Source organism: Syngnathoides biaculeatus, chromosome 1, assembly GCF_019802595.1.
Source record: "Syngnathoides biaculeatus isolate LvHL_M chromosome 1, ASM1980259v1, whole genome shotgun sequence".
In the NCBI taxonomy this organism is placed as follows: domain Eukaryota; kingdom Metazoa; phylum Chordata; class Actinopteri; order Syngnathiformes; family Syngnathidae; genus Syngnathoides; species Syngnathoides biaculeatus.
In genome coordinates this window covers 1,101,144-1,116,013 of record NC_084640.1, presented here as the reverse complement: position 1 = coordinate 1,116,013, position 14,870 = coordinate 1,101,144, and the positions used below count along the sequence as shown (strand labels likewise).

The following is a 14,870-nucleotide window of genomic DNA, read 5'->3' as shown; positions in this document are numbered from 1 at the left end:
GCTACACAATTTCATTAATTCACATTGCCATTTAGCATTGGCATGCTTCCCGGTAAGAGAAGCACTGGAACATAGGTGCGTTAGTTGTGAACTTCATTATTTTTTGTTTTCCTAATTTACAGCAGTGGCAGCTACCGGTATAAAAATCAGCAAAACTCTCTATAAAAAGGATTTATCTCGTGGTAGCAAACACCAGGCATTCTTCATTAGCTGTATCAGCAGTAGGTGGCTGCTGGAACAGTTGCAGGGCCAGGCCTTCCTGGGGTCAGACTGGAGAATAATCAAAAGATATAATGACACAAGGAATGTCCCTGAAGCACAGCCAATGGTGGGGGCAAAGCATCGCTGCCCGGTATCAGACACAGAACACGGAGGACATACAGATACAGACACAGAAGGGGGGAAAGGAGAGGAAAAGGGAGCGTGCTCCTCTGGCAGTTTAACAACAAAAGCAGACCCACAATCAAAGACAGGAGGCTTGTAAATAAACTGATGAAACTGAGGGAGTATGTGTAAACAAAACAGTTGAAAGTGCGAGGGAGCGATAAAATGAGCTTGGCGTTCATATCTGCGGCGTGAATGAAATGAATGTGTTCAGTGGAGAAAGATCACTCATGGAGGAAAAAGACAACAACACATTTTCAGCAAGCTCATTGTGGCACAATTTTCACAAAGCAGTACATTTTGATGAAATATATTTTGGAAAAAATGTATTTCCCTTGTCAAAAGTCAACAAATCACGTGTACCACTTTTTGGGTGAGGGGGTAAAATTAAAGTGTGGGATGGGACGCTGCAGTGTGCTAATTGGTTATCAAAGAAGGGAAACTAGATACGACAGCACGAGGAAAACACGAAAAACAAAATGTGTCTTTTCTCTAACAAAGCTTTGTCATCCTCTTGTAATAAACAGCCACATGACAACAAAAAAGAACAGAATATTGGATGTACTCCATTGTTGCCCTTTTTCTACTGCCACCTTCTTTGTTTTGTGTTCCCCCCAATTAATTTGTGGGTTACACTGGTTTGCTTTGTGATGATGTTACGTAATTTATGCAACTCTCTAGCTCGCAGACTCGGTGCAAACACAAGCAAACCAGAAAAATATTTGTCCTTTTTTGTTCTACAATGAAAAGCCGTTAATGCCTTTTCTAAACACATGGAAAATGTACCGAAAATTGGAAACCCTTTGCTCTCATCAGTGAGATGAGGTGCTAAAATTAAGAAATGCATATGTATCACAATCCCAGATTTGCACTAAGTTTCACAGCAACAAGAGATTTTTCCTGCCTGTAGGATTCACCTTGTTAAAATAAGAAAGGTATGGAAGTGCAAAATGGACCAAAGCCAACAAGCGTCAAGGGCTATCTGATAGACCTGATTAGATATGTATTGCGTGTTTCGAGAGGACAACAGATGTGCAAACAAAGTTAATGTGTGGCCACCTCACTACAACGGTGAACAACATAACAGCCTCAATTTCAATTTGTCTCATTTGTTTATCTCCCGTTTGTTTGTCTCAAACTGCACAGTGGCCCTTATTCTCCGCCAGGGATGAGCGCATTTGGAATGAAAAACAATCGTGCTGGGCAGTTGTGTTGGATTTGGGGTTTGCTCAGCAGCGTGTATTGTTAATTGGCCAAGTAATTGATCGTTTTTGTTCAGTCGAATTCAAGAGAAAAGCGAAATTGCCTTTAGACCGCTGGAGACCAATGTTAAAGAAACTACATACATTTGCTGTAATAGTGTTTTTAAGAATCCCCATCATGAATTCACGTGGTCATTGAATTGAATGAGGCGGTAAAATGTTATGCCTTCAGCTGCTTTACCGTAACTGTATACAGTATTTTCTTTTTAGCCACCGTTTGAAGCCAAAGGCATTTAAACTTCCCCATCAATCACGTTTGCCCTTAAAGAGAGAGATGTTAAAATAATAAGGGATGATCGGGTGTGCTGCTGTGCTTTTGCTGAGTATGATGCCATAAATCATCAATAGAGCAGTTATAATCACAACCAGGCATGAAATACATCTTATCCTTCTGTATGTACCCTTTCATTGCTCAACACGGCTTTCAAACAAATGTCCGTTCAAGTGTTTGTACAATATGCACATTAAGTATTATGTCTTTACTCGACGAGCAGAAAATACGATCAGACTGCTAATTTTCCAAGGCTTTGGTATTCTTTTTAATCCCTATGATAATCTGATCAGTGTTCATTTTTTCAAGTGTATGTTTTGTCCCACCTTGTCTAATTAGATTTACGGAATTTTTCCAAATAGGATAGCCATCTTGGGTGAGCTATGCCAGATGGATGCCTTTTTTATAAGGAAATTGGGGAGCGATTATGCAGATGGCATCTAGGAGGCATTTATAATAAAATTTTGATTCAGTAGCATGTGGACGGTGGTGACATAAAAATTGTCCAGTACTGAATCTGATGCTGATTTTGCATGTACACTCACCTTCTCTACACAGTAAGAACAGTCCTACAGATTTATCGGTATTAGGGTTAGGTGAATAAGGCCAATTTTTCTCATGCTATTTTAAGTTCGACATCACAATATGCTCTTAAGGGACTTTAATAGAGAAAATTATTCATACTCTAAGTCTACCATTCATGTTTTGCTCACCGTTATGTGTTCATCACTTCGCAGACAATCGTTGACTAGATTCCATTTGATCTGTGACAATGAGACTGATGAATCGATGAGACGAAAAATGAATTTAGAAATGCTTTCATTCCAGATGAGATGAGATCTCAATTCTCAATCGTTATTGAGGACGGCATTATCGATTGCATGGGCTTAATGCATTAGAACATGCATTAAGATTAGCAACAATAAAAATATATGAAAGTAGCTAGCTTGTTTTGTGCTAGTAATTAAATTAATTAAACTATGTAAAATGTGGTGATACTGTATTTTCAAATCATACAGCAACGATATTCTCACATTGTTGTCTTTGCTGTGGTAATAACTTATCTAACTGGTATCCAACCTCTCACAAGCATAGGCGCTGCCATGACAACCGAATACAATCTTTTCCTATTGTGCAATTTTCTTCTACTCCCCATTACATGTAAAGACAGTAATTCTGGAGCCATTGAACAGGCCGTTTTATGGGATGATGACTAGTACAGTAAGTGCGCTTAGGTCTATTGATCTGGATTTGTAAGCTCATGAGCAAGCACTCAGAAGCTGACAGCTTGCACTCCGAAGATGGCTCTTTCCGTGCCGTGTGGCTCCTGGATGTCCGGAGTTACTCAGGGAAGTGAATGACAGCTACAGACTGAGTGGAACCAATGCACGGAGCCAGGCAACTCATAGAAAGACATTTTATTGCTATCTCATTTCATGAATGTGGCTTCATTACTAGGAAACTGTAGCCATCAACTTCTAACGCCACTCAGAACATTTTTGACCTCTTGATATAAGTGGAGTCATTTACAAAGGTGGTCCCCAAACAGCATTACAAAAAGACCATGTGGTATTTCATTTGGGTCGCGGGTGAGCTGCAGCCTATCCCGGGTGACTTCGAGCAAGATATTGAAAAATGGAGATACACCATTGACTATTTTTGGAATGAAAATGAAGAATGAAGAAAATACAAACTCCACTGAGGGTCTATAATCTGGGATTCAAAACCATGCCATTAATTATTTACTTACTCCTCCCATTACTAAATTGCCGTGATTTTCTCTAGATATCATTTAGAGTTCATTCTGTGGGATCAATAAATTACATTAAGTCTACATGGCAAACGTTAACATTAATTAGTGACAGCTGTGCTCAGTGCAGGTTTCTCTCGACAGCACAGGATTCACCCGCTACAGGGCTAAGACTGTGGTCTCGGCACTTTGGCCATGTGGCAACTAACATCTTTGCAGGCAGAGATGTCAGAAAATCTGTCAAAACAACACATCAGCATGAGTCAGACGGGGAGGGGTTGGGCGATATCAAGGTGCGCGCAGACACTCGCTGCTGCAATATGCTAGAGCTATGCTTCGCCACTCCGCCGGTCTACATGATCATTGTTGATGTTTGAATGATGTCATCTTTTTCTCTTCCCAGAGATTTTACACATTCTTTGTTTTACATTGACATCACCAGTCTATCCCGGAGCTCATTTGTTCTGTTTTTTGTGTTTGTATACAGACTAGAGTCCCTAAGTGGTCTAGACCGGCCAGAGATTCTGAACTATTGTTGCCTTGGGACTAGCGTTTTCCTATTGTTATTAAGTTGTAAGCCACTTTTATAAAAGATATGAGCAATAAAGAAAATATCCATCCATCCATTTTCTGCAATGCTTATCCCCACTAGGGCCTGGGAGCTTCACCCACCACTTCGACCCACCACTTTGTCACTGGTCAAGCTTGATGCGTCTTTATTTTATGTGGAAGAGGTTTTAGCTTTGAGAGGCTTTTTTGGTGTGGAAAGAGTTACAATGTTTACTCCATATGCTTATTTTTTTTTATTCCTATTGTGCTTTTCTAACTTGTTCTGTTATTCAAAAAAGGAAAAGGCTTTAAGAGAGTTATCCATTATCAAGGTTTTTTCATTTCCTAGTAAAAACGGCTTGCGCTTTCAAAACAGTGAACTGATTTCTGTATTAATAAGACCGTTAAATAAGATAACTCCTTACTTTGCAAACCTCCCACTTGGGATTTAAGGCCGAAGGGGGCTTTCATCACCTTAAGGTTATAGTGAACTATGACGTCTCAGCTGGGGAACACTTCATGGTTTTATGAAAGCTATATATACCACATTTATATCCAAATGGGGACAGAAAAATAAAAAAAAAAGCACTTTGTCAAAGGTATTCACTTTAATATCTTTCAGGCACTGAGCCATAGTTGAAGTCTCTGAGGAAGGAATCTCACTGATAGGAAATGATGAAAAAGAATTAATTTGACCTTCCCTTGCGGCAAGTATAAGTGAGAAAGACAAAGAGGGCGGAGACAGCGCAGAGGAGAGTAAGGACTGATGAAGTCAAGGGAACCATATGGCAGAAGGGCTTTCAGAGAGGCTGCGGTCCTGACGGGAGAATTTGGCTAATGAGAGCTCTTGGCTCGCTGCGCACCAAACCAAGTCATCTGATTCATGGAAAAGCCCAAAGGAAGAACAGAAGTCATCCTGAGCGCCTTCAGTGATTTCAGCAGAAAGAAGAAAAACGTACTGTATACGCAACTGTATAATCCACTTCAGGGCAAGACATACAGTATTTGGAGCTTACAGGAAAAAAAAAAAAACCCAGTGCTGTGTCTGCCTTGAATACTGTAGATATTTGAATCATGTCCTTATTATGTCTCTATTATATACATTGCATTTTATGCTTCAGGTTCATGAACAGATTTGCATCTGTAGTTCATCACCACCGTCAACAGAAATTGCAATTTGCACCAGAAAAAGTGTGCGTGTGTTGGGATATTTCAGGAAAAACATTGTTTTAGATGAACTGCAATGTTTTGTCCTTTGGACAAATTTGTAACCATTCATCTTGAAGAGTTATTATTTTTATTCAAAAGATATATTTTTTTTATATTTGAACTCCAGATGTGTGTAATGGGTCAAAACCGAGGCAAACTAAACAGCATCATTGGTGCATGAATAGAAAACTCACCAAAAGCTGTTTTTTGAATGACTGAAGCGCAAAAAAAAATAAAAAAATTAAAGTGGTGACGAGGCATTGGAAGACTTTGAGTAGTTTAATTTTTTAATTCCACCTCCCAACTACTTTGTTTTAGAGTAGAAACTTGATCTCCTGTTGTGAAAATGGTGCTTAAAACAAGTGGAAAAAAAACAAGGCAGACAATCACAGACCGATGCAAGCACTCATCAGGAGTCACGCATGGGTACACCCGATGAAATTTGAATAGTCACTCCTCGCTCAATGGACTTTTGGTCTTGATGATGATATTTGCCTTGACACTTAATCGTGTTTACTACCTAATAGCCACTGTTTGTCAAAAATGGGTCCCGTGCGTGTGCGGCGCAGTTTGTTTTCACCGACAATGCCTCCCGTGATCGGGTCGACATTGTTGCACTGCGTTATTTCATGGCCATAAACAGCAATTTGAGCCAAGATTTGTGTCCTTTAATATAAAAAGAGAAAAGCAAACAAAAAAAATTCACCCTGTGACCTTTTATTTCAATGTACAGTGCATCAATATTTAATTCATTTATCCTTTGGATTCAGAGATGATCCCAACAAACCTAATGAATATTCATTGCATTCCAAGTTGTGAGAAACAATACGATTCCACAATTCTTGACAGGATTTTGGAAGCCCACAAGCAAGGTTTTCAGTAGTAAATAGTAGGACAGCGCCTTGGGCATGACAGTGAACAAGCGGTTGGTATGTTTGCCTCACTTTTATGAAGTTTGCAGTTTCGATCTCAGCTCCAGTTTGAAATGGTTCTTACAATGTTTTCCCAAAACATTCATGTTGGGTTAAATGAAGACTCTAAATTGTCCATGGGTGTGAATTATTGTTTACAGTATGTAATGCCTCCGATAAAGTGGTGACCAGTCCAGGGTGTACCCTAACATTTCACCCAAAATCTCACTTGATGTGTGCTTTCATTAGTTAACCAGCCACAATACAAAATTGACTTTACCAACAGTAAAAAAAAAAAAAAAATAAAATAAAATAAAAAGTAGCTTTGGGTGAGCAATCTCAATGCCGATTATTGAAAGGAATCCGGGTGATTTGTTTCCCATTCGTCTTTGTCACTCTTAATGAGTCTTTTTTTGAGTAAATGAAGCATAAACACTCAGGCCGTGTCTACATGCACAGATTAGTGTGGCGTATTCTGAGAGGGAAAAAAACTTTCATGGGGTGCCGTCAGCTGTGTAATTCAAGTAGCTTCTGAGAGAAATGATTTCACTAGCCAGTTAATAGCATATTTATTAGCACGGGTGACAAAACCGTAATGGTCCCGAGCATGAAATTGAACGCAGAAAAAGTTCAAAATTGGATTTCTCTTTACAAGTTAAGCAATGCAACACTCCACCAACTTCCCATCTATGCGTTGCAGATAATTAAGAGAGTCCGTGGAACAATTCAAGGCTTTCGCGGACACGTCTTTGAATGTTTAAAAGCCCTTGTGGCAATAAAAACCCACACAACAATACATTTGTCTCAGACCTGTCAGACATTTGGTATCAATCCATAACTCACTTCCATTTCCCCTTGACATCTTGTGTCAGGCGAAGGAATATTTTTGTTTCAAATGTATACAGGCTTAATATCAAATGTACTGCTTGTGGGTCTATCTTGCAAAATCAGACCTGAGAGACAGAAAAAAAAGGAATTGGCCAGACAGAAAGTGGATCATGTTTTCTCATGAGATGCAGGTTTATTGATTTCTGTTACCTATTGATCCTTGATACTACAATTTTGTTTTTCTCAGACTTGTTTTTGCTTTGTGTAGAGTGGGTTTTATTATGATGCAAATATCTTTTTCATTTCCTGACAGACAATTAAATGACAAAGGTTTTATTTCAGATGAGGTCAAAGGATGTAAGGATTGAGATAATTTAAAAGTATCTGTCATCCTTCCCATTCTACCCCAGTTTGCTGATTTTATGTGGCCAAAGTTGCTTTTTATTGATTAATCTGCTTTTTTAAAAAAATTTAAATCCCAGACAATTTCAAGTAACATTATGAACACCTTTTTGAAGGATCCTAGGTGGCTCAACAACATCAACAATATCAAACCACTGAATTTGGACCATCTCATGCATCTGTATTCAGACTATGGACATTTTGTCCCAAAAAATTAAAACAGCACACAATCCCCCCATCCCATCCCTATATATAATGTATTACATTTTTAGCTTAGAGAGATATCCACTCAAATATATATAATAGTAGGTTTTTTTCCCCCCAATTTAGTAGGAGTGCCATGTCAACCCATCTTTGTCCATGCTCATCTCCCCCCACCCCCCTCCCCACATTGCTGTAAAACTCAGAGGCTGCTGTCGTGTGGGTTTGTTTGACCTGTCTCAGATGACTGTAGCCTCGCACACTATCACCACAAACCTCCTTTCTCTCTTGTCTGGGAATAGCACTGACATGGGGAAATCTAATTATCTCCGTCCTATGGCCCAGTAACCCTTAAAGGTTAATCACTGTCCGTCTAGCCAGCGATGTCTGGGTACACTTCAGTAATTACAACAGCTCACGCTCTCGTTTTTTTCTCTCCTTCCATCAGCCTTTTCTTGTGCCTTGATAGATAATAGATGTCTCACTCCTCCTCATCATTGCCATAGAGATATTGGTCTTTTTTTTTTGCCATCATTGTTGATGTGGCCTGTTTCTTTCTGTTTTTTTTGTCTTTATTTGTTATTCTAAGAAGAACAGCTATATTTTGTGGGCTCAACGACTGACATTTAAATGCACATCTCTCTTTATTGGATAAACAATACCAACATGGGCTTTATGCTCAGCTTAATCTCGCCTTTTCATGAACACCTTTTCAGAGAATAGTCTATGTACAAATGCTGGTGTTTAAGGTATTGCATGCGTGTAAAAAAAAAAAAAAAAAAAAAAAAAAAAATATATATATATATATATATATATATAAAGAGTTTGTTTTCAAAACGAGACATAGGCATTTTTTTCAGATTTACGGAACTCGCGCCAAAATTATCCAGCTCCGAATGGATAATGGAAACTCGCGCCAAAATTATCCAGCTCCGAATGGATAATTTTGGCGCGAGTTTCGTAAATCTGAAAAAAAATGCCTATGTCTCGTTTTGAAAACAAACTCTTATATATATTGCCATTAAACTTTAGTATATCAAAATGAAATGTCTGCCACTGTGTCAGTCACTCTTCACCCATAGTTAAGAGTAGGAATACACAAGTCATTGGTTTTACATTTCACTAATAAAAGTGGTTAGCATGGCAAAAATATGACCTTGTAACAGATATATTTCCAATTTTGTGTGGGATTTTTGATAAATCCAATATGGGTTGTTCTTCTCACCTTCCTACCTTTCTGTCTGACAAGCTTTTTCATCCCACATACCTTCCTGTTTTCCTCTCTGCTCGATCTTCTCACCCATCTGTCTTCTCACCTCCTATTTTTTTCTCCCAATGCTTCATCAGCACCCCCCACCGCCATCTAATTTCCTTTCACTTTGGTTCATCTTCCAAAATGTTACAACTCTTATTTATTTTTTTGCATCGAGCAACTGCTCAATGTGCGTTCACCCTGGGCATAGAAATGTCTCACATTTTCTATCCTACGTGCTTTCCAGCCCTCGTACCCCACCCAAAAAAACAGCCCAAACAAGTGTTTCAAAGTCCAAAAAGATTACATGTGCTCCGATTACACCTGGGCATGAGCCTCGCATACAGTAGTTCTTCAAATCAAAACAGCATATTGTAATTATTCCTAAAGCTGGAAGGTCGTCATCTGCCTTTGCCCACTTTTTAATCCACTGACTTTTTATTTAAAAGTCAGAGCACAGCATGGAGGGAAAGCAGTTTCACAGTCTGCATCTCTTCCAAGAATAGTGCTTGATGACAAAGATTCCTAGTATTTGCGTTACATGCATGTGGGCTAAATTGTGTGTTTTTTTATAAGTGTACTCAATGTGATGGAGCTAGTGTTGAAATGGAGCGCCACTAGGTCATGGAGAAGGGCTGACTGTAACGAAGCAGCCACAGGAAGTAGACAAGCACACGATGATGGCGAGAAAGCAAAGAATATGGATGGAAAACATACTTCAGAGGATGACGCATGAAGTGAAAAAATGCATTGTAGGGAAGACTTGTCAAAATGTCAGTGAGAAGGTGAAGTGCATAGAGCGCCATCAAAAAGATGAAGAAAATTCATCTGAGGGTTTATTTTGGATACCGACTTGAAAAGAGCGGGAGTGAAGTTAATGCAAAGTCATTAAATGCGTTGTTTCATTAACACAAATTACATAATAGGAAGGTCTGATGTAGCATGATTTGGAAGGTGGGGCTGTTTTTTTAACCTTTCAAAAAAAAAAGGTTACCACAGGGCGCTGATCCTGCTCATTGTTAAATATACACTTGCTGGCGAGATGACGTGAGGCATCCCAGGGAAGCCGCTCCAATCGCAAAACATCCGTAGACTCCTATGCAACAATAGTATATAATCTTAAATCTTAAGTGCAGAAATGGACGCCGACAACATCAAGAAGCCCCTTGACATGATTTCAGAACTCCGCAGCGTCTTTTGCACCAATTACACGAACCTCTGTTTATTTTCCACCCTAAAGCAATCAAAGGAAAACGTTTGTGGTTTCGTAACCATTTCGATTAATCACCTCCTGTGGGCTTTACAACAAGCGGGCACTGCCATGACTACAGATGGCAAGTGTATAAATGGACTTCTATTATGTGAATAGTTAGGAAAATGTGAAAAGTCTTTCTATGAGTACACACGTTCCGCGTGCTCTGTTTAGAAATATGTTTAGGATCATTTTTCAGGTGCGGGTGTAGTGTTTGCAAACATTTGGTAGATGTCTCTACATAATCATTGACCTTGCGTGAGAAGTTGAAGGGTTCGAACTTCCTCACGGACGCGGAGCTGCAGGGCCTGCTGCAGGATGTTTTGCCTCTCTGCTTCCTGGATGATGCCCATTCGCTCCAGCTTCCGGTCTGTCAGTCTCATCAGAGCCCGCCCTTGTGAGAAGAAGAAATTGTGAGGGAAGAACATCAAATGTGAATCGTACCAAAATAATGACACTCTTGTACCAGCACACGCCACAAATATGCTCGACTTGTAATAAAAAAAGGCAAAGCCTTAATTATTATTTTAGTATTCAATAATTAAAAATGGGCTTTGCAATTCAAGCAAGTTGTCAAGTTTCTACTAATTAATGTGAAGGACTTGATGTATGTTATCATACAGAACTCTCATGAGAGCAGGCTGCATAACAAGAGCGCTGCACAAATCGTGCATCGCGACAGCAGCGCTTGCATTCCCCTTTGATGTTCATGTTTAGCTGCGTGAGGAAGCTAATGAGAAAGTCGACATGTTCATTACATGTAAGGTCTGGGTCAGGTCAGCTCAAAACTAGTGCACCATCCTTTCAAAAAAAAAAAACAAAAAAAAAAACAACATTTTGAAATGAATCATTAATGATACAGTGACACACTATTTTGTGTAGCACTATACTTGGAAACAATTTCAAGTATACAAGCATTACTCCTTATTCAACTGTTGTAACTGGAAAAATCATAATTTCATCGAGGTCTGGGTTTCTTCGTGGAGGAATTGAGCTTTTGCAGTGGACTTTGCCGTAATCAGTAAGCTAGTTAGTGAGTCAGTTAGTATAGCATTTGTCACATGTGCAAGTGGAAGCAGATGACACAATAATTCAAGCTAACAAGCTGGCCTCTGAATTATGGAGGACTGCAGCATCAAGCGGCCTTTGCTGTTTTTCTTTTGTCCTGATGACTGCCAGACTAGAACTACAATGTATGGATTATGTCTGATGCTGATCTACAAAAAGGGTGACATGTTATAATGTTATGAGAAAAGTTTAAATGAAAATTGAAATGACAATGTTCTAAATTCCAACTGGAACATAAACACACTAATTTGAGATCACTCTCTCTCAACAAACCTGACATTTATTATGGCTATTGACATTAAATATTTGGAAACAAATCTAACAAACAGGTGATTTCAGTCCACGTAGTTTCAGGGCAGATGCTTTCAGAAACATTTGTACAATCACATAAAACTGTTTGTTTTGTTTTTGATACATATACTGTATGTATGTTTACTCTTGTAATGAAACAACTTATTCTTGTAAAAATAAACGGTGACTGATGTAGCATTCCGACTTAGATTGACTATTTTCACATTATAACAATCTGTCTTTTCTTCGTGTCATTAGCTGAACACATTTTCTCCCATTATTATCCCATATAAAAAAAGTAACACCTGAACGAGCTATACTGTATTTTTGTTTTCCCCAATAGCAGGGGATTAGAATGAAATAATTCCACATTGACTCATTTGTTCAATCCACTGCAGCACATTAGGGCAAGGAGAGTTATTGTATTGATTTTTTATTTTATTATGAGCCAACTGGTAATTTTTCAAACCGCAATTAATTCCCTGTGCCCCGCATGGCAAGAAAACAATGGGAGAGGGGTGGAGAGAGTCCATCAAGGGAGTACAAATGATGGGGAGAAAAATAAAAATAAAATTCCATTGCATCTGGGAGAAATGCAAACCCGCCCCACCGAAATTCATGAAACAACCAAAACTTCTTAATATTACACTGTGGTGGTGACATGTTATAATTGTCTGTTGGAACCACAGAATCGATCGCAACGCTAAGTCCATTAGGATCATTTATTGAGGTGGAGAGGAAATCATTGATTCAACACTGCAACACAATGTGACAGTGAACGATGCTTTAAGCAGTTAAGCTTGGAGAAATGAAAGCCCCAGCTGGAATACAATATACACAGACCATTTTTTAAATCCCTTTAATACATGAAAAGTGTGCACGATGTATCATTCACTTTTCATAAATATGGACAGATGTGCAATTGTAATAATAACAAAACGGGTGTTTCCCTGCCAATGGCTGGCGACCAGTCTGGTGGGCTCCGCCTCTCCGGGTCATCCAACTATTCAATGTGTGAAAAAGCAATTGTCCCCAAAACCTAACTACCGGTTTGTCTACCCTCAACAGTAAAAACTGAACTCAAGCGTTTTCTATAACTGGCACTACGTCTGTTCAGTGGAGATATTTTTGGCTCACTCTTCCTTGCAGAATTATTTGAATTTGACAACACTGGAGGGTTTTCGATGACAAACTTTCTGATCTTGATGTTTTTCAGCGCCTCGCGTCTGAGTTCCCAGGCATTTCAAATCTTCTATCACCATCAGCATAGTAACACACAAGTATAAATACTCCGAGTACCACAACAAAATATGCATGCCAAATACTGGGTCCAAAATCTTACAGTCACATTTATTCAACATAATTCTGTTCACTGAATCTACTTGGTCTTCATCTTCAGTGAGTGAGTCCAAGAGAAAGATGAGGGTGTGCACTTCAGCAGCGTAGATAGGACTACCAATCCAAATGTTTCAGTGTGTACAAATTCCACTTAAAAAAAAGGCACCCAAATTTTTTCGTCTATGTCTAGATGTCTATATAATGACAATCATTGCACACAAGAAGGTGCAAAATGGTGCAACTTGGGAAAAAAAAATGCAAACATTGCCATGATGCTACTCCACTTTACCTAGTCAAATATATGCATTTGTGATCAGTATTTTGAAAAGCATAAAGCTAACGTTACAAATGAATGGAAGTATACTGGCTTTATCACATCAATTTTATTCTTGATACTATTTTCCACTATTCCTCCACTATCATTTGTGTATTCAGATAACTTTTTGACTTATCATATTTATCTGTCACCCCTGGAATGAGGTAAACAGCTTCTTACATCCATCCATTCATCCATCCGTCCATCCATCCATCCGTTTTCCTTGCCGCTTATCCTCAGGGTCAGGGGGAGTGCTGGAGCCTATCCCAGCTGTCATCGGGCATCAGGCGGGGTACACCCTAAACTGGTTTCCAGCCAATCGCAGGGCACATGGAGACAAACAGCCGCACTCACATTCACACCTAGGGGCAATTTGGAATGTCCAATTAATGTTGCATGCTTTTGGGATGTGGGAGGAAACCGGAGTGCCCGGAGAAAACCCACACAGGCACGGGGAGAACATGTAAACTCCATATAGGCGGGGCCGGAATCCAACCTGGGTCCTTGGAACTGTGAGGCCAATGCTTTACCAGCTGATCCATCATGCCCTCCATCTTATTCCAGGTTCTTTAAAATATACATGATTGTTTATTCGAACTGCCCACATAATATGCACCAGGTGGCACTGAGCTTTCAACTTTTGTACATTTACTCAGATTTGTTTTTGTTTTTGTTTTTTATCCCTGGTTGTTGTTCTTGTGATAGTTAAAAATGGAAACATACCAAAAGCAGTCTGTTGTTTTGTAAAATTCACAACACCTCAAAACCCCAGAAAAATACACTGGGAAAAAGAAAAGATATATGTTCACATAAATACCAGATTAATGACTGGTGTGTAGGCAGAATTGTTGCAAGGAGACAAGATTAATCTCGCCGGCGCAAGCTACTTTGATGAATGGGACTGCAAAGTGCATGAACATTCACACAACCACACACAATAAATGCGAGATTCAGAATAAAATGCTAATTTAGGCATACACAGACGCAGATCTTACATTAGGTGCTATAACTCTGTCTTAGCCGTAATTGTGCATGAAGCTACAGTATAGCCTCCTACATATAAGACACATACAAATATAACTACGATTGCATGGTGATCAGTTCAGGGTCCCAAAGATGGTTGGGATAATCTCCAGCATGCCAACGACCCTAGTAAGGATAGGTGGTATGGAAGATGATCGAATGAACACAAATATAGCTTAATAAATACAATTGATTAGCTCTAAAAATAATGTAGTTCTGAGTTTGCTATAGTGCTCACTGAGTAGTATCTCTACTTACAAATGTCTCTAGTAGCAAAAAATTCTGGTTACAGAACGCCTCCTCGGAAAAATATTGTCTCTAGTGACATAGGAAAATCAGGATACAAAAGGAAAGAATATGTGCCAGATTCCCCAAATTCCACAGAACATAAACATCCTGTATCTTGGTTTGTGTGGTGCAATAGAGCTGCTCTCCCATTGGCTATTGCTGGAGCATCCTCCTGGCATCCCTTTGGCTAGGAGAGATGTCAATCATTCCTCATGATGCACATCCTGTTGACAGTTACAGCATTGAATAATTTCATTGGTAGTTAGATAATAGCA

The 14,870-nt window shown here is 39.3% G+C and overlaps 1 protein-coding gene across 2 annotated transcripts in view; it reads right to left on the bottom strand.

Moving 5' to 3' along the window:
- The window catches only part of samd12 (sterile alpha motif domain containing 12), a 77,565-nt gene that overhangs the window by 30,123 nt on the left and 32,572 nt on the right, over positions 1 to 14,870 (bottom strand). For both annotated transcript variants that reach the window (XM_061816103.1, XM_061816026.1), the window contains exon 4: positions 10,525 to 10,665. In XM_061816103.1, coding sequence (XP_061672087.1) covers positions 10,525 to 10,665 — 141 coding nt within the window. The remainder of the gene's footprint in view (positions 1 to 10,524; positions 10,666 to 14,870) is intronic.